The sequence below is a fragment of the Adiantum capillus-veneris genome, chromosome 11 (genome assembly GCF_014529385.1).
Source record: "Adiantum capillus-veneris isolate H3 chromosome 11, ASM1452938v2, whole genome shotgun sequence".
Classification (NCBI taxonomy): Eukaryota; Viridiplantae; Streptophyta; class Polypodiopsida; order Polypodiales; family Pteridaceae; genus Adiantum; species Adiantum capillus-veneris.
Window position 1 is genome coordinate 98759451 of NC_140941.1, and position 20637 is coordinate 98780087.

General features: G+C 45.8%; 1 protein-coding gene across 1 annotated transcript in view; it reads right to left on the bottom strand.

The window, feature by feature from the left end:
• Positions 1-10492: 10492 nt before the first annotated feature.
• Positions 10493-20637, bottom strand: part of LOC147447717 (actin protein 2/3 complex subunit-like protein) — a 71028-nt gene continuing 60883 nt past the window's right edge. The window contains exons 9-12 of the mRNA XM_086523431.1: positions 11684-11872; positions 11454-11577; positions 10930-11157; positions 10493-10828 (exon numbers count right to left, since the gene is read on the bottom strand). Coding sequence (XP_086379557.1) covers positions 10754-10828; positions 10930-11157; positions 11454-11577; positions 11684-11872 — 616 coding nt within the window. The 3' untranslated portion in view covers positions 10493-10753. The remainder of the gene's footprint in view (positions 10829-10929; positions 11158-11453; positions 11578-11683; positions 11873-20637) is intronic.

Genomic DNA, 20637 nt, shown 5'->3' on the forward strand with positions numbered 1-20637 from the left:
AATCTACCACATGTTGCACAGGCTCTGGTGATTCTAATGTCTGTTGCTCTCCTCAATGAAAATGTTGGTCCACTAAAGACCACCCCAAGCCAAGTGTAAGCATCAATATACTCCACCGTCTCCTGGCCGTATGTGAATGCAGGTGCTGACCTCCTGATCCACTGTGGGGTGGTATTAAACACCATAACCTTGGTTTTGCCAACGTTGATAGACAAACCACTTTCATGGGAAAATATATGCAAAGCATGCAAATGACATTGCATCCCCTCCGGAGAGTCGGAGATCAACACAACATCATCAGCATATAACAATAGCAAAATCCATGTCCCTGCTAGCTATGCATCTCTATTACCATCTCTCTCAATATAGTCAAAAACCTCATCCACATACATACCAAATAGACTAGGAGAGAGCGGGCAATCCTACTTCACTCCGATAGTGGAGTGAACTAATGTAGATAGCCCCTCTGAAGTGCCTACATGCTCCACTACTGACCTGTATAATGCCATGATCCCCCAGATCAACTCTGTAGGTACTCCCATCTCCTGTAGTTTGCGCATCAATCTAGCTTTGGGTACTGTGTCAAATGCTTTGTGGAAGTCCACAAAGCTACAATAGATTTGTCTCCCATGTGATCTGCCCTCCTCAATAATGGCTATGAGTGTCGAGATGTGGTCAAGAGTAGAAAAACTCTCTTGAACCCTACCTGCCCGGCTGCACGTATACCCTCCCTCTCTGCCCATCTACTCAGCTGTTGCGCAAGAATGGATGCGTACAACCGTGCCAATGTGTGTCCAATCATGATAGTGCGATAATTCCCAAGCTCCATGGTCACCTTATTTGAAAATAGGTACAATGGTAGATAAGCTCCAAGTCTCAGGCAAGCCCTCATACATGGCACGGTTGAACATAATTGTTAGAAGCTCTGCGAACAGATCCCTGGCATGTATAACATGCTCAGCCACTAAGCCATCATGATCATATGCTTTCCCACTCCTCATCCTATCAATGGCCTTCTTCACCATACCAGCTGTTCTGTGGCATGCTCCCAAAATGTCATCTCTGCTCAGGTTGGGTGTGTGGATATGCATGCCTCTGTTGCTGCATCATGCAATGCCTGTGTCAGTATAGTAGTAAGCTCCTCCAGAGGTGCATGCCTCTGTTGCTGCATCATGCAATGCCTGTGTCAGTATAGTAGTAAGCTCCTCCAGAGGTCGCCTTGGCTCCTCCGTGCACAAGCGTCTGTAGATCCCATCTATGTATACAGAGTCAGTCTCCCGCATGAAGGTGTAGCGAGTAGGGGCTGCTACCCATGGCCTTCGTGCCACACTAAACTGGAAAGAGATGGTGATCGACACAAGGGCATGATCTACTGCCACACCAACACGTTTGGGTCCAACCGTGAGATCCTGGATACTAGAAATGAAACTCGGCTGTGCCATGACATAATCCATTGTGCTGGCTCCGTGTCTGTGGGGAAAGCATGTAAACCCTCCCGCAGCAGGACATCTTTGTAGGCCATTCAAGATGGCAAGTCCATGTGCAGTCCCAATGTCTATCAAATGTCGTGTATACTCAGTATGCTCCACATCCTGTGATAGTCTAGACACGCCCGTCTCTGCAACATCCAGCTCCCTCAACATCTCCTCTGAAGTATCATTAAAAACTATCTGATGGTGAGTAGTCCTAGCATTGAAGTCCCCTAGGATGATAATATCACCATCTCTAGAGAAATCCCATATGTCATCATCCAATATAGAAGAGGGGGATTGTCCACTGGGTGGTGCATATACTTACGTACTTGGGGGAAAGTAGCAAATAGCAATGTAGAGATATCTGCCCGTCTCTGCTCTAAATTTCACCCACATGTACCTAGCCTGCTCATCACTGCGGGCTATATGCACCAATGGTTGTAGCTCCTCCTTGAATAGCACTGCCACTCCCCCTGAGCCCTGCCCTCTGTGCTCTGATCGTGTCTCCTGCCTACAAGCTGTCTCCCATCTGTATCCAATGACGCGAGGCATAGACTGCCCAAGGGCCTGATGTGTCTCAAAGTAGAAAATGATCTCTCCCCCAGTAAAACTATCCTCAAAAGCACCCACATCAAGGCGCATAGATCCATTACAATTCCAAGTAGCAACTTTGAGTGTGATCCCATAGGTCTTGCACCTTCATGTGGGGCGTCGCTTCAATATCACCACCCTTCCATCGCAATCTTACCTTTTTCCCTCACCGCTCTAATCTCCGGCATTACCTCCTTCATATGAGCGATCTGCGAGAGGGTAAGGTAATCCCCGAGAAAGATGCCCGTCTTCTCAGAGTTGGTCTCTTCTTCAAAAAGTCCTTCGCTTCCATGGAGGGAAAACGAAGGATGAGTGCCCTTTCTTTCGAGGTTTCCCCATTGCTTCTATTTTTCTTACTGCCCACTCTCCAAGCTCTCTGTGCATCGGCTCATTAAACCCCATCATAGACATGAGTTCTTTTACCTCTTCGTCCACATTATCTTTAAGGCCACAAATTCTCACATGTAAAGCGCGCACACGTCTTCTTTGCTCCTCTTCTCGTTTCAGGTTAATAATGGTGGTTCTGGACATTATTTCCTTGCCTTTCTCTTTCTTGGCAACCTCGATCCATTTCTCAGCCTCATCCGTTTTCTGTTGAGTCTTTGTAATGACATCCACCCAAGAAGTCGTCATTTCTTTGTGTTGCTCTTCCCCCTCTTTGATGACCCGCACTTGCTCTTGATCATGTTCAGTTCTTCTATTACTGAGGGTTGCAATTCTCTCTCTTCAAGTGTGTTTCAAGATTGCACCTCGGCAAGCTCCTTGAGTAGTGCAATCTCCTCATCTTGGGCCATCACATGATCTTCCAGTGTGGTTATCTTGCCTTCTTGGACCACCACGCGTTCTTCAAGCATCTTGATTTTGCCCAAGAGGTTGCGGTTGATCGTCTCGGTCATTTCTTCTTTGCACTTTTGAATGGCATCCTCTAGAGGGTTAGCTTTGTCATTTTGCTTCTTCATGCTTGACAGCCGCCAAACGCGAGAGGGAAGGAGGATTCTTGCGGTCAGGAGAGAACCACGCTAAGCCCACAATATGCATACAAATATTCCCCACATCATGCATACATATATATATATATATCCATCCTCCACATCAAGCCTACATTTCTGCAATTTCTAGCAGTTTTCCAAAAATTCAAAAATTCTTAAAATTCCTATGAATTTTTAACTTTCTAGATGTTCTTGCTCGTGACCTGCGGAGAGTGGCCGTTTGCCTTGCTCACGTGCTCTGAAATGTTGCTTATTTGCTGCCCTGAAACCCTAGCACGATCTCCCTACACGCGCCCTGCTGTCTTCCCTGAAACCCTAGCGCGACGTTAATGCTGTCTGCGCCCAGAATTGAGGCAGCGCGAGAGGGAGAGAGCGATCTACCATGCACGCGCGCCCTGCTGTCTCCTGAAACCCTAGCGAGAGAGAGAGAGAGAGAGAGAGAGAGAGAGAGAGAGAAATGAAATGAAATGTTATATTAACGTCTTCAAAAGGCCAAAGTGACCTATGAGACCAAAAAGTTACAATGTGGTGGATCTGATACAAAGTCAGAGTAACAAAATGACAAAACAAATATACTATGGAATGGAATCCTGGGTGTGAGCGGGGCAGAGCAGCTAGCTGGGGTAGCTAAATCACAAGAGATCCAGCATCGGCCGCCGCTGGCGGATCTCATCAATCTCCTCCATGGTCAGTAGTCTGACCGGGCGTCGTGCATGTCGGGCCAACGAGCTCTGCTGTGGTAGTAGCTCCTACGGGTGTCCAGTGTCTGCTCTAAAGAAGTCTGTGATGTGTCTCTAAGACTAGCTAGCCTCTCCTCTCATCAGGCTCTCTCTGTGTCGGCGCAGCTCGAGTAGAAACAAACCCAAGCATCTCTGATCCTCGTACTACATGACTCTGGAGAGTGGTCCAAAGCCCTCTCTAAACAAGCAGAGGAAGCGGCCTCGTATCTCGTAGTAGACGGGGCAGTGGCATATGTAGTGCAACTCTGTCTCTGGCTCCATGCCACACAGGGGGCATGTCCTGGCCTCTGCTGGTACTCAATTGTATGTCCCAGTCTCGATCCGCAGCTGGTGTGAAGATGTGCGTATCTGGCCAATAGCACATCGTATCCCATGAGACAAGTGAGTGTCCATGTATCTGGGCCTCGTCACAAAACCATCCTCTGTAAGCTGGAGAAGATGCTCTCTGTAGAAAGCCATCTTCGTGCCCAGCTCCTGTGCTGGCTGTATCTATGTCCTCCTGATGTCTAGTTGAGCCAGGTCCTGTCGGATGAGCCTGGTGATCTCGGACTGTGTAAGAGTCAGAGAGGGTGCCTCTAATGAGTACTAGAAGGGGGGCAATCTATTTATGCTGAACCCATGCGCCTGAAACCATGATGTCATTTCACCATACCAGCATGTTGTATCTCCTGCATGGCTAACTGTCGAGAGGACTCAAGTGCAAGGCAGGCATATCTGTCTCTGGGAAGTTCCCACATGCGGTGTATGAAGGAGACAGATCTGGTAAGCGCCTCGACTACCAGTGGGGGAGCAGCTAGCTCTGCTCGGATAATGGCACGTGGTACTGAAGCCTTGGCTCTAATGAGCTGCAAGATCATAGAGACCAGAGGCTTCTCCATGTCCCCCCACCCATCAGTGCGACCTGTCCTCCCGTGATGATCCAATTAAGGTCCCCATATCTCAGCTCCATAGAGCAATGTAGACGCCACTAAAGTGTCAAATAGCCAGAGCTTCGTCCAAGGCTCCTGAAACTGAACTTGTGAACACATCCTCTCCAATCTGCCTAATGCTGCATGGGCTCTGGTCAGTCTAGTCTCTGCTGCTCTCCGCAGTGAAAATGTTGGTCCACTAAAAACCACTCCAAGGTAAGTGTAAGCATCTGTATACTCCACCGTCTCCTGGCCGTATGTGAATGCGGGCGTTGACCTCCTGATCCACTGTGGGGTGGTATTAAATACCATGACCTTGGTTTTACCAAGGTTGACAGACAAACCACTTTCGTGGGCAAATCTATGCAGAGCATCCAAGTGACATTGCATCCCCTCTGGAGAGTCGGAGATCAACACAATATCATCAGCATAGAGCAATAGTGGTATCCATGTCCCTGCTAGCTATGCACCTCTATCACCATCTCTCTCAATGTAGTCAGCAATCTCATCCACATACATACCAAATAGAGTAGGCGAGAGCGGGCAACCCTGCTTCACACCAATAGTGGAGTGAACCGGTGCGGACAAACCCTCTGAGGTGCGTACATGCCCCACTACTGACCTGTACAAAGCCACGATCACCCAAATGAGCTCTGTGGGTACTCCCATCTCCTGTAATCTGCGCATCAATCTAGCTCTGGGTACTGTGTCAAATGCTTTGTGGAAGTCCACAAAGCTACAATAGATCCGTCTCCCATGTGATCTGCCCTCCTCAATGATGGCTCTGAGTGTCAAGATATGGTCAAGAGTAGAAAAGCCTCTCCTGAAACCTGCCTGCCTAGCTGCACGCATCCCTTCCCTCTCTGCCCATCTACTCAGTCGCTGCTCCAGAATGGATGCGTACAACCGTGCCAATGTGTGTCCAATCATGATAGTGCGATAATTCCCAGGCTCCATAGGGTCTCCTGACTTGAAGATAGGTACAATCGTAGAAAGGCTCCAAGTATCAGGTAAGCCCTCACACATGGCACGGTTGAACATAACTGCTAGAAGCTCTGCTAGTAGGTCTCTGGCCTGCATGAGAGAGATGAAATGAAATGTTATATTAAACGTCTTCAAAAGGCCAAAATGACCTATGAGACCAAACTGATACAATCCTTATGGATCTAATCCAATGTCTGGGTACAAAAATAAAATGAAGTGAAAGACTACAGACTAAAACTAAAAAACTAAAATCCTCATCATCATCGTCAATGCCCGACCAAGGATGCCCAGCAATGGGTGTTGTCCAAGAAAGTATTGCATCGGTCTTTGAAGAGCTTCGTCAATGTCCACCTCTGTAAATAGTCGTGCTGGGCGTCTCCCATATCGTGCTAGAATAGTCCTGATCCTTTGGTGAAGCCTCCGTCGATGTCGTGGTCGCCTTCGTAGACATGGACGCCTAGCTCTCCCGAGCTCAGTGGCTCTGTCCACTAATATACCTTTGGTATAAGTGGGCTCTGAATTCTATTGTGCATGTTCGTCTGGTTGTTGAGTCTCTGCTCTAAAGAAGTCAGTGATCTCCCTCTGTAAATGTCTCCCACTGCCTGATCTCCTCAAGAGACTCTCCCTGTGTCTGCGGAGCTCTAGCAAAAACAACCCGAGGCATCTCTGATCCTGATATCTCATGACTCTAGCCAACGGTCCAAAGCCCTCTTTGAACAGACAGTGAAAGCGGCCTCATATCTCATAGTATACCGGACGATGACAAATGTGATGTAACTCTGTCTCTAACTCTATATGACACGATTGGCATATCCTCGCTTCTGTTGGTACTCTCCTAAATCTGCCAGTCTCAATCTCTAGCTGATGCGATGATGTGCACATCTAACCAATAGCACATCGTATCCCATAGGATAAATGAGTGTCTATATAGGCCGGAATGATCACATAACCATCTTCTGTTAGTTGGAGAAGATGCTCTCTATAGAAAGCCATCTTCGTGCCCAACTCTTGTACCGGTTGTATCCATGTGCTTCTGGTATCTAGCTGAATCAAATCCTGACGTATAAGTCTAGTGATCTATGTCCGTGTAAGAGAAAGGGAGGGTGCATCCAAGAAGTACTCGGGGCAGTCTATCCATGTTGAAGCCATGTGATTGAAACCATGATGTCATCTGCCCATACCAGCATGTTGTGCCCACCTATAGCGCTAGCTGTTGGGATGACTCAAGGGCTAGCCGAGCATATCTGTCTCTGGGGAGGTCCCATAAATGATGCATGAAGGAAACTGATCTAGTAAGGGCCTCAACTATGAGAGGGGGGGCAGCTAACTCGGGCTCGAATAATTTCATGTGGCACTCAGGCCTTAGCCCGAATCAGCCGAGAGATCATAGAGACTAGAGGCCTCTCCATAGATCTCCATCCATCAGTGCTACCAGATCTTCCATGGTGGTCTACTGAGGGTCCCCAAATCTGAGCCTCATAAAGCATAGCTGAAGCCACTAGACTGTCAAAAAGCCACAGCTTTCTTCGAGATTCCTGAAACTGAACCTACGAACACATCTTCTCCAATCCTCCCAAGGCTGCATAAGCTCTCGTCAATCTAGTCTCTGGTGCTCTCCTCAATGAAAACACCGGTCCATTGAAGACTACCCCAAGATACGTGCATGCATCAGTATACTCCACCGTCTCTTGGCCATATGTAAAAGTGGGTGCTGACCTCCTGGCCCACTGTGGTGTGGTGTTAAACACCATAACCTTGGTTTTCCCCATGTTAACAGACAATCCACTATCGTGGGCGAATGTGTACAAAACATCTAAATGACATTGCATTCTCTCCGGGGAGTCAGAAATCAACACGATATCATCAGCATATAACAATAGTGGGATCCATGTCCCTGCCAACTGTACTCCTCTATCACCATCCCTCTCAATGTAGTCAACAATCTCATCCACATACATGCCAAATAGTGTAGGAGATAGCGGGCAACCCTGTTTCACCCCAAAAGTGGAGTGAACCAAATCAGAGATCCCCTCTGAAGTACGAACATGCCCCATTATTGACTTGTATAGAGCATTGATCCCCCAGATCAACTCTTTGGGTACCCCCATCTTCTGCAATCTGCGCATCAATCTAGTTGTGGGCACTGTATTGCAGAAGTCCACAAAGCAACAATAGAGTCGTCTCCCACATGATCTCCCCTCCTCAATAATGGTTGAGAGTGTCAGAATATGATCAAGAGTAGAGAAACCTCTCCTGAAACCCGCCTGTCCTATTGCCCGTACTCCCTCTCTCTCTCTCTCTAAGAGGCCTATCTACTCAACTGCTACTCAAGGATGGATGCGTACAACCGTGCCAATGTGTGTCCAATCATGATAGTGCGGTAATTCCCAAGCTCCATAGGGTCCCCTGTCTTGAAGATAGGTACGATAGTGGACCAACTCCAAGTATCAAGTAGGCCCTCGCACATGGCACGGTTGAACATCACTACTAGAAGCTCTGCCAGCAGATCTTTGGCATGTATAAAATGCTCTGCTACCAAGCCATCGTGATCATATGCTCTCCTAGTCCTCATCCTGACTAGAGAGAGAGAGAGAGAGAGAGAGAGAGAGAGAGAGAGAGAGAGAGAGAAGAAGAAGAAGAAGTGAAAGAGAGTTTTAACGTCGTAGGAAACTATCCCAAGAGACCTTAAAGATTTAGCCGACGAGGAGTTGAACTCAAGACCTGTTATTCAAGAGGGAAATGGCATAACCAATCTACCACACTTGGGTGATAGAAAGGTTATACCATTTTCCTCCTTTTATTGGCACGCACACACACGCACACCCGAGAAGAAGAGAGTTTTAACGTCGTAGGAAACTATCCCAAGAGACCTTAAAGATCTATCCGACGAGGAGTTGAACTCAAGACCTGTTATTCAAGAGGGAAATGGCATAACCAATCTACCACACTTGGGTGATAGAAAGGTTATACCATTTTCCTCCTTTCATTGGCGCACACACACCCACACACCCACACACACACACCGGAGAAGAAGAGTGTTAACGTCGTAGGAAACTATCCACAGAGAGAGAGAGAGAGAGAGAGAGAGAGAGAGAGAGAGAGAGAGAGGTTGGGGGGGGGGGGCGCAACTGACTCTAGTGTATAAATAAATCATACAAATTCTCATTCAATGACATACATCTAAGATTGACACCATTATGGGGAGGATGAGGCTGGTTGCAATCATCACTCCGAAAATACACATAAATGCTAGCACATAGCTTGAGACAAGTTAGTTTCAGGAAGGGTTACACCACCTTGGACCATATACTCACTTTAAGCGCCTTAACCGAGGATGGTCATGCACGAGGAAGGAGAAAGTACCTTTTTGTGGATTATCGCAGAGGACCTAAAAGTTATGATGCTGAACAAGACACAAGAATGGGCTACCACCCCACAACCGCCATTCACATTTCGAGGAGACCGAGTTGAGTATGTGAGGTCCTATGGGTATTTGGGAGCCGCTCTCAAATGGCCACTGTCTTCAATGGAGGCAGCAAAGCCCAGGCTTGCACACGAGTTTGCAACTTTGGGAGCACATGAAAGAGTGCAGATGTATATGGTTCCAAAACAAAAAGCGTTGGTTGTTTGGCAATTATTACACTGACCCTTCTTCATGGTACGGAGATTTGGGGCCCAAGTCCAATAACGGAGGAGCCATTGGCTGGATGCAATTTACCACAGGGAGACTATTATAATAGATGGCAACATATGAATCTAGTGGTCACAGAGGCGCTAGTCAGTGTAATTACTTTTGTTCAGACAATAAGGGAAGGGAGCGATCCTTGCAGAGATCTCCCCGCTTAGCCTACTTAGCTATTACATGCTCCAAGCAGCTTGCTGATGAGGGGGACACCCAATGTAGGCATGCTTTACATGGCTTGAATATCGGTACACTCCTGCCTTAGGTTTACAGACTTAATTTCCCTTTCTTTGATACAAGTAGCAGCAATCTGGATACAGAGATGACATGGATCGCCCTCACAACCACTAGGCACAAAATACACCCCCTCCAATGAAGTTTATCGTACTCCCTACACACAAGGACACACACTTCTCACATCGTATCAAGGGTGTCATCGGGCAGTTATATGCCTCCTCATGTGATTTAAGATTGAAAACGGGTAGTGAATCATGAGATGTAATTTATGTCATGACGAGATGGCATTAGAAAAGCACTATATATGCCACTGCATTATTTATTAAGAGATCTAAGGAGTTCACTGCCTTTTTAATTAGACTTTGCACCATTGCAATGGACCATGTGCTTTGAAGATCAGAGGTGCCTTGGGCTTTTTTAATTGGAGCACAAAGAAATTCCTCTCTTAGGCCGAGAGTGACCGGTCCCATGATACTAATGTCAAAATCCATCGCAGAATTTTTTGGTTGCAATATTGCAATTGTAACTAAAGCCTCTATATCCAATAATCTTTTTTGGTCACAATATTGCAACTGTGACTAAAGCCTTTGTATCAAATAATTGACGTCTCTATTCCCCTCTTTCACTGACCTATCCTGTTAAGGATGCCTCGCTAGGAGTAGCATTGGACAGGGTCATTGCCATCTGTAGAGCGCGAAATCCATGGCCACGGAGCCTCACTTATGGCTTCCTCAGCATCGGCATGTTCAAGCCATCATGGCTCGCCATTGGAGGAAAATGCATGACTCCTCAATGGCCTCTCCCTCTCAGAGGCAACCTTGATGGAGACGCCAAATAAGCAAAGACAACTCACTTCAAGAATTTTACCTCAAAAAAAAACCCAAAGAGAGAAAATAACAAGGTAGCTCTTCAAAAGAAAAAAAAAAGAGACATGCTCTTATGCTTTTGGGTGAGAGAAATTTGATATGCTACACCTGCGTAAAACAACATGAGCCATTCCTTGAAATGGATTTTGGGAAGACATGCACGCATGCTTTGTGTACAAACGATTTGACAGGCTATACATCCATATATCATGAGGCACTCCATAACCTGTACACAGGGCTTTGTGAGGAGAACTAAGTGGTCAAAAGAAGCTTAGAATTGGAAATTAAGTCTCTTCATAATCGTCCCCAGGGTAATGACATTGATAGACTTGCAAAAGGTATGAAGCCTGGTTGCGCACCTATAAGACAACTTTCTTGTATTAGCATCCTTCTGTGACAACAATTGATATGCATTCATCCACTAAAATGAAGGAAATGGAGAAAAGGCAAAGCAAAGCACCTTCGTTGCATACGGTCTCCAGTCAGTACTTGATATCTGGAAAGAGCAAGATTTCAAAAAATGTAGCCAGGCTTCCAATGCTCCTTTATCCAAAGCCAAAACTGTATTTGACCACAGCCAGATGTCAGCCATACACATTTGGTAGTAGAGGTTCCCGAAGTCCACAACAGTCCTCTTCACATCAGTCTTTCTGAAAACTGAAAGCATCTCCCAAACTCCGGAGACCTCCTGCATCAAAAGACAAAGCCTCAACTCCATGACCAATTATCTTCGGCTTCCATGAAACATGAGACTTAAACAGAGACAAAATGAGCCCAAGTACTCCATTATTTTCTCATCTTACAATGTTAGTCCCCTCTGCTTAAAATATGAGTAATTTTCTACAGCATTGTGCAAGTCAACTTGCTGAATGTGAGTAAAATATCAGAAGTCTGGCAGATTATGTGAAAGAAAGCATTTTTAACCCCTGCAATACAGAATCCAAAGCACAGACAAAATCCTCAATTTGATGCCAATAGGCTTGCCTTTTCACCAGGTATCTTTGCAAAAAAGTGAAGCGCCAGCACACTTTGAAGACGCTTCATCCTATCTTCTCTACTATGCAAAGCTCGTGTCAATTTTAAGCAGTTCACAACATGTCTGTCCACCCTGCAGAGTTTCAAAGGAAAACCTTTTATATTCAATGTAATTTGATGCTTAAGTTAACAGTTGTTGAGAAAATTCCAACTGAAGGAAAAAGTTTCCAATTTCTTACATGGCCATACATGTTGCTATCCTTTCACAAGAGATATGCCATTCATCCTGTGTAAGAGAATTTAAGATAATTTCCAAGGACTCTTTTATGAGAACACCAAAGCATAGAAGGCTGCGATCCAGTGACAGAGAAGCTATAAGTACTGCAATGTCTTCAACATCTTCCCTTGTATGAAACTTGTGGAGATGCCTGCAGATGGTATAAATAGTAAAAATCAATTCCAATCACAAATTACAATTCACATATTCAATCTAGATTCTACAAGACAATTAGGTGATAAAGCGATTCTGTGGCTTTTCTTTTACAAAACACACCTAGCTTTTTGCTGTTGCAACATTGAGAAGATACATTTCAATAAAGATTATACAAGCCACACATTTATGAGTATACCAACACTGTCAACACTTGACACAAGACAACAAGCCTACCGTGAGAGCTAGGCATTTCCCCTGTAAAACACGCTAGCTACTCAGATGAAAAGGAAAGCAATAACTATAGTTTGCGGAGTGGCAACTGAGCAGGTAGGGAGGAGACTATGGGGAGGGTAAAAAAAAACTATTAACACAGCAGGAACTGCATTGCCATATCAAAACTGCTGTGCAATAATATTACTTTCAGAGGAAGGTAGATACCACTGTCTGAGGATCAAGGGGTTTATCAAGTAGCCAATCGGAGATGTTCAGGGGAATTTTTGACATAGCTGCATCTACACAGAGTGTTACTAATTCAAACACCGCAGTTACTCCCTCAGCCTCAACATCTCAGCCACACATAATGCACTCCTTCAAGCCAATTGGGATCGGGACCCTCTCTACAGCTTCATTGATGGGAGGTGTGGATCCCTCCCAACAGGTGATGAGCATATGTAGTAACTACTGGAGCATGTCTCCGCATAAAGTTGTAACCACAAAGATGATCATAGCTACATGAATGGATCATACACAAGGCTCAGACCTGGGAATATATTAATCATAGACTCCATGTAAGTCTGTGTTTTCTAAGGCCAATCAAACTCAGAACACGCAAACGAGTTTGACTCAAATATCTGGGCTGAATCGAACACGGCCCTAACTTTTTAGCATTTGACAAACATTTTGTATAATTCAATCCTAAAATGACCACCAAGTACAAGAATAGAGCATTTGAAAGGGAGCATGTACATAACTTTGTAACATTTAGCACTACGATGAATCATAAATCGATGACCATATCGAAGAAAGACGACTCCATTAAGAGTAAGGCCAATCATCTAAGCAAAACAAAATGCCATCAAATAGCAAACTACATAAGAGGTATTACAAAATAGAGACTTCAAGGTTAAAACTTTGGGCCTTGATAGCTCAAAAACCTACCAAAGATAATAAGCTGAAAACAACACCCTAATATTTTAACCCAACTTGGGTCAACTTTGAAACCAAGTTTCAAACTCCACTTTTTTCAAGCACTTTCAATGAGTTTGAAATGAACCATAGTTCAAGTAGGGAAATAGTGTAATGTCTAAGAATGTCATCTACCTCCAAACTTGAAAGTAAAACCGCATGGATGCCATACATCAGCTTTGAAGTAAGATAGTTCTCAAGCTAGAAATTTCAACATGTGGTTTATCAGGTCACCCACGTCTCCTTAGAACATCATCAGTTTATGACCAAGGAAGAAGGTAAGCACTAGGGCACACCTAGTAGGGGCGGCTTCAGGCAGTCGGAACTGAGGGCGTCCGCAGCAACCAACGGGCCTGTGCAAGACGGGGGCAATGGCAGCAGCATCACAAACACTAGGCATGAGGGCAGGTCGTGCAAAGTGTGAAGCACCAGCACATCAGCAAAAGGGGAAATCACCATCTCTCGAAGAGGCGGCGGCAGAAAAGGAGCTTGAGCTTTAGCACCTATTCATGAATCTGAGTATTGATAGTGTGATAGCATGGCAAACTCTTAGGGAATCCCGTCCGACAACACCCATTGAGGACCCACAGGCATGGCATGATCATGCGGAGAGGCTGTATGAGGTTTCTGGGAAACTTCCAATCCGAGAGCCACACGAGCAACGACTTACCTCCACTTTCTTCACCACAGATATGGTAACACAAGCCATGCACCGACTACAGCACCGCGGATCTACTGACCACACGAGACTATAGAGTGAGCATTGTTAGATTCTCATCTCCAGATGCTTCGCACACTGTCTACAGGCTCCTCACCACTCACATGCACTGGCCCTTGGTTGTGGGTTGGCCACCCGTACACCTGCTGGACAGGGATCTCAGGCACACTTAGGGTTGTTGAGCGCATTTCCCACTTTAGACTTGTTTTGGTCACATATTCCCCCATTTATATTGAAGGGTCATATTTTTTAGGTCATTGGGGTATATTGAGGATTATTGCCCGATGAGCCCCTATTCTCCTATATATAGGAGGGGGGGCACCCTCTTTTTCATTCTCTTGTCTCACACCATGTAGCCATCTCGAGTTATTGGGCTGCCAGCCTTTCCACCATTTGTCTCCTCTCATGTCTCTTCTCTCTCTCTCGTGCCATTGTTCTTTTTCTCTCTCACCTTCCGCTGCACACTCTGACATGGTATCAGAGCACAAGGGTGCTAGATCTGCCATCGCCATCAGCAAGGAGGCCATTTCGAAGAGTTTCATCGCGAAGAAATCCTTCATGCCACCCTGTGTTTTTCAGCAAGGGCTGCGTTTTTGTGGCTTGTGGCATTTTTGCGACTCTCTCTCCATCGCCATCCTTCTCCTCCTCCTAGCGCCTCCTCCTCTCACACACCTCTGGCTGCCAGAGTTTTATTGTGCCATGCATTTTTGGCTGGCCTAGCGTTTTTTTGCAGCAGAGGGGTCTTTTTGTAACAAACTGTTGACGTGTCAAAGCCTAGAGAATGGAGCCAACTTACAGATGCCGACCGAGGGGCCTAAACCCTAAGAAGAACAAGTAACAGAAGAAGTCCTCCCAACTTATGGGGACCCCGTCTGATGGGGCCCCAAGTGACATAAAGGATTAAAATAAAGCAGGACCCGCACACACGCAAAAACTGATGACGTGGTAGATTTCCAAAAATTGCACTGGCATGATGACGTGGCAGGCTGTACGGATTTCCGTGTTTTGCGCTTGCTGATGACGTGGCAGGCTATACGGATTTCCGTAAATTACGCTGGCAGCTTTTGGCATTGCTTTTTGGACCAGAAGCTTTTGAGTTTGAAGGCTTTTTACTGTAAACTGCTTTTGGGGCCTAGGGCCTTTAAAAATGAGGTTAGGACTCATTCTCTGGCATGCTTCCTGGAGAAGGTGCAAAGTCTGGAGTACCGGCTTGTACTGTGTTGATGCAATATAAAGAAATACCAAAAGGGGCGCCAAGGTTTGGGGCCAATACTCTCTGGGGTGGAATTCCGCCACTCCGTGTCACGTGTCGTCTCTCTCTCTCTCAATTCAATTGTTAATGAAGTGCTAAAAGTCTGTTCAGTCTGTTCTTTTCTATTGGCATGTGGTGCCCGTCTTGTGACACTTTTACACCTAGCGTTTTCAGCCTTGGTATCCTCAGCGACTGGATGCTCCTCTTCCCTGCCGGATCTACATCTCCTCGGCCACGAGAAGCTTCTTCCATTGCTGCCCGTATTAACTGTTGGACCTTCTACTTCAGATTTGGCACTGTTTTGCTGATTTTCAGCCGATTACTGGGTGAACGTCCCGTCCTCTTGCCCCAAGCTCCGGCATCCAGTGCCTTTCAACATTGAGTGAGATGCTGAATACTCTGTTTACAGCAGCGTTTTTCAGCCTCTTTTGCTGCGTTTTTTGGCATGGACAGCACCTTACCGTGGCCTCGTCAGCGACTTCTTGGATTCCCTTCCTGATTCAAAGGTCTTTACCCCCTACCCGCACCGGTGTGGCGCTTACACAGCGTGTTTTCAGATCGCATTTCAGCTTTGCTCCTTCTCCGACACTGAGACGTGGACTCAGATATAGGTTCTGGCACAATGGACGGATCTCCCTCGACGTTACAGATCTTCCCTCCTCAAGGTTCTCTTGCCCTCGGGAAGATGCAGGAGATTGGATTGGTACAGGTACTTATGTGGACATGGCTTGTGTTTCCCACTGCTACTTCTCCCTCAATAACCCTCCCTCCCTCTCCCTCAACTACTGTCTCTCTATTTGGGATTGCCCTATCCACCTCCTTCATTCGTTCTCTGTCTGATAGGCCCGTGCCTCTTGGCACGTCAAACTGTAACAAAATTGGACACGCCAAGTCAAGATTCTACCGCGACAAAGCAGAGATTCACTTCAAAACAATTCAAAATTCACACTTGAGTCGACACGGCCCGGCGGAGTTCTGTGCCTAGAGATATTGGCCCCAAAGACTGGCGCCCCTTTTGGTATTTCTTTTTGTATTAATCTGTGTTCAAAGTACAAGAGAGTGGGTAGGTGCTCACTCTTAGACTCTGCGTCCAGATGCTCTGAGAAGTGAGGGCCTAACCACTTATTTATTGGTTACAAGGGATGCCCAAAAGCAAAGCCCCAAAAGCATTCATCTTTTAAAATCTTTCAAAATAAAGCAACTGGCTCAAAAAGCTGCCAAATTCAGCCAGCGTAATTTCCGAAAGTCTGGACGCTTTGCCACGTCAACAAGGCAGCGCAAAAAACAGGATTTCCATCATAGTCACAGGGGATGGCCTTTTTCGGGCCTCCCGTCCCCACTTTTCCGTCCCCTTTTGCCGTCACGCCCTCTTTTTTACACTAAAAATCCATTTGAGCCCCGTCCCCTGTTTCCCGTCCCGGAATGCGTCCCTTGTGACTATGATTTCAATTTTCCGTACGATTGCCACGTGTCACTGCTGCGTATCTGGGTGTGTATCCGGGTTTGCTGCCCCACTCTATGAGTGTGTCCAAGGCCATGCCACGTCACCCATTTGTGACATACCCCCCTCTTGAAAGCATTGTAATCGCCCTCGATTACACCTGCAAAACACACAGAGGCCATAAATTGTCTTAGCAGACACTAATTTGTTAGTACCGATGCACTAGGAACAACACATCTAGCACATGTACCAATCGACAATCACATCACTTGACATAACAGGACATCACATGACAAATCACATTCAAAAATCAATCCAAATCTCAGACCATGATTAATCGGTAACGTATTTAGCAATCGCATCTAGATCCAGTCGGGACCTCACAAATGCCCAATTAACTAATCCATATAGCAATCATGTCTATAGAGACTTATGAGACCAAAATGCTGCAGTCATTTCGTCTATCAGTTCGTGCACTTAAACAAGTCAAGTACAAATCAGTATCATTTTCATTATCACGAATTCCAGTTCATAAAGTCATACAGCAGAATACTGCCAGAGTATCCCTGAAGCCCAAAGGGACATCAATGACTATATCGAGGCAATCTGTCGACAAAAGAGCGGAGTGACTCCCCTCTTGTGCATACCCGCAGCACTAGATTCGCCCATGTGAAATCGGGGTTCTATCGGAGCAGACTATGCTAAACCGAATGCTTCAAGGTAAAGTTTCACAATCTGAGGAGTATCTGCTAGGTCCTCCTCCTCCATCCACTTTGCATCCAATGCGGGATAGTTTTTGAATTTAACCAAGAACCGCCTTATCACTTTACCTTTTATCTTTCTATCTTTATGTGTCAGTATCTGTTCTGGAACGAGTATCTCCTCGCTTTTCTCCACTTTGGGTTGCTCATCTAGCTCCCCATCATCGGGCGCATCGCCTTGGCTTCAAGACACTCACATGAAAAGCATTGTAAATTCTCCAAGTATCGGGAAGCTTCAGTCTAAAGGAGATATCATTTATCTTTTCTTTTATCTAGAAAGGTCCATAGTATCTCATACTAAGCTTTGGAAAAAGCCGCTCCTTTCCCTTTTTCTTTCTCAGGTGTGCCTTCTCAAAACGTAAGAGCCCCCAATCATTCTCCTTTAATTTCAAATCGCGACGGTGTCGATCTGCTGCCTTTTTGTGTCTTTCCTAAGATTTCTCTAAAGCCTCCCGGACCTTGGCAAAAGCAGAGTCCAAGTCCCTCGTGTACTGGTCGGCTTCAAAAATCTTATCTTTCGTGCTTAAGAAGGTGGAACCTTCGCAGCACCTTCAATAATCTCAAATGGCACTTCCTCGTCGAAGAGTGGATCGTGTTATTGTAGGTAAATTCCACCAAAGTTAAAAACCTTTCCCATTAAGTCTTCTGATCCGAAATGTAAGACTTCAACAAATTCACTACGACTGAAGTTGCAATCTCAGATTGCCCATCTGTCTGCGGGTGGAAAGATGACGAGAACTGCAACCGTGTGCCAATGTTCTCCCAAATAGCCTTCCAAAACAAACTCGTGAATCGGGGATCTCTGTCAGAGACAACTGTCTCAAGCATACCATGTAATCTAAATATCTGAGCAATGAATCATCTCGCTAAATGATCCGGCTTGACTGTTTTCTTCACTGGAATGAAATGAGCTTGCTTACTAAATCTGTCAATAACACTCCAGATACCATCGTGCCCACTCTGTGTCTTCGGGAGATCAAAAATGAAATCCATAGCAATACTTTCCCAGGGACGGGTGAGAATGGGTGAAGGCTGTAACAATCCCTGTGCTTTATGCCTGTCAGATTTGACCTTCTAGCATACCAAGTATCTGCGTACAAAATCGTCCACGTCTTTCTTGAGTCTCGGCCAAAAGAAGTATCTCTCTACACCTTTCAAGGTGGTATCAATGCCATGGTGACCCGTAAATGGTGGACAGTGGCATTCGGTTAGAACCTTTTCCCTCAATAGCTATGTAACGCACAACATCGTTTTCTTCATCAAGTAGCCATCCCAAATGGAATATCCCGCTACTATCTCCCCATTCTGTATTCGACCGAATACATCTGCAAAATCTGGATCTATGGCGTACTGATAGACCATGTCCTCGAAGCTTCTATGATGTATCGCGGAAATAGCCAAGACCAACGGCTTCCGGGACAAAGCATCTGCCACCAAGTTCTTTTGTCCCTGCACATGGACAATCTGGAAGTGAAACTGTGACAAGATGTTCACCCACCGCATCTACTTTTCCAATAGCTGCTTCTGTGACAAGAAGTAGCGTAAACTCTGGTGATCTGTGAAGATCGTAAAATCAGCTCCGAGTAGGTAATGTCGCCACTGAGTAAGAGCATGGATAACCGCCAAAAGCTCTTTCTCATATATCTGTGTTGTCAATTCCGGCCTTCAAAACAATCGGCTCTCATAGGCAATGACATGGCCTTCTTGCATTAAGACAGCACCCAGACTACGACCACAAGTATCACAATATACTTCGACTTCTGCAAATCCGGCAAAGTCAAAATTGGTCATGCAGTCAATTTCTCTTTCACTGCCTGAGAGGCAGTCACCTCTATGGGTCCCCACGAGAAAGGGACTCCTTTCCATGTCAAGATATACAAAGGGGAAGCAACCTCTGCAAACCTTCTAATGAACCGCCGGTAGTAAGAACATAAGCCCAAGAAGCTTCTAACTTCATGGACATTCTTCAAATCGGGCCAATCACGTATAGTCTCAATCTTGGCCGGGTCCATCTGCACTCCTGCTGCTGCTGAGACGATGTGTCCCAAAAAGTGTATCTCTAATAAGAAAAATTCACTTTTCTTTGCATTGATCACCAACTTGTAATCTCTCAATGCCTGAAAGACCTATAGCAGATGTTCTCTATGTTTTGCCTCATCCTTGGAGAAGACAATAATGTCATCAAAGAAAGTGTCAACAAAAGATCTGTACTCTCTGAAAATCTTGTCCATCATTCGGTTAAAGGTCGCTGGAGCATTGGTAAGGCCAAAAGGCATCACCAAAAACTCGAATAAATCGAAGATTGTCCAAAAAGTTTTCTTGTAGACATCTCCTGGCAGGATTCGGATCTGATGATATCCGCTCTTCAAATCGATCTGCTGAAACAAGAGGATCCCTGAAGTCGGTCAAGAATATCATCGATCCTCGAAATCGAAAATTTGTTCTTGATGGTGATTTTATTGAGAGCTCTATAATCAATGCACATTCTCCAAGATCCGTCTTTCTTCAAAACCAACAACACCGGAGAGCAGTAAGGTGAAGTACTTGGCTGGATAAGACCCTTTTCCAAGAGGTCTTTCACTTGGTTCATAATCTCTTCATTCTGGGCTCGGCTCACATGGTAAGGGGGCCAGTTCGGTGGTGTGCTTCCAGGTATCAGATCAATGGTATGATCCTCAGGACGAGCTGATGGCAACTCGTCTGGCAGGCCCTCAAAAAAGCAATCGGCATGAGTGTGGAGAAAATCTTGGCGTTCTTTATTAAGTTCAGACATATTCGTCCTATGTTCATCATTCAACTCTTTCAAAAAGATCGAGTAAACAAACAGATTGGATTGCATTAGTTTCGTAACGGCCGAAGCCGATACAATAGGGACAGACTCACCCTTAGTTTCACATGAAGTACAATGTTTCGGCCCTTTTCAGTAGTCAATGTCACTTTCTTCGCCCGATAATCGACCACGGCGTTGTTCTTATGGTACCAAGGGACTCCCAGGAGGACATTACAACCTTCCAAGGGCATTACGTAGAAGTCCTCGTGCCCCAAATACCTCTGACAATGCAACCGAAATTTGCCAATGACAGGTGTAATGGCCACGTCCGTGCCGGGTGCCGCTGAAACTGCCTCTACTTGTGGTCCCATCCAATCGTAATCTCGAGCCGCGCCGCCAATTCAGGTGAAATGAAGTTGGCCTTGGCTCCTCCATCAAAGAAAATCAGGGCTTCTTGATCTTTCACTTTGCCCCAAGCTCGGCAAACTTCTGTACTTTCATCAATTGTGCTTGGGTCAATACCTATGCAATCTGGAATCAGTCCTGCTTTCATCTTGCCTTTTCGTCCACGTTCTTCAACTGCTTTCGAACGCTCTGGCTTGTCTTCATTTTGTTCTTGCTGTGCCTTTTTGG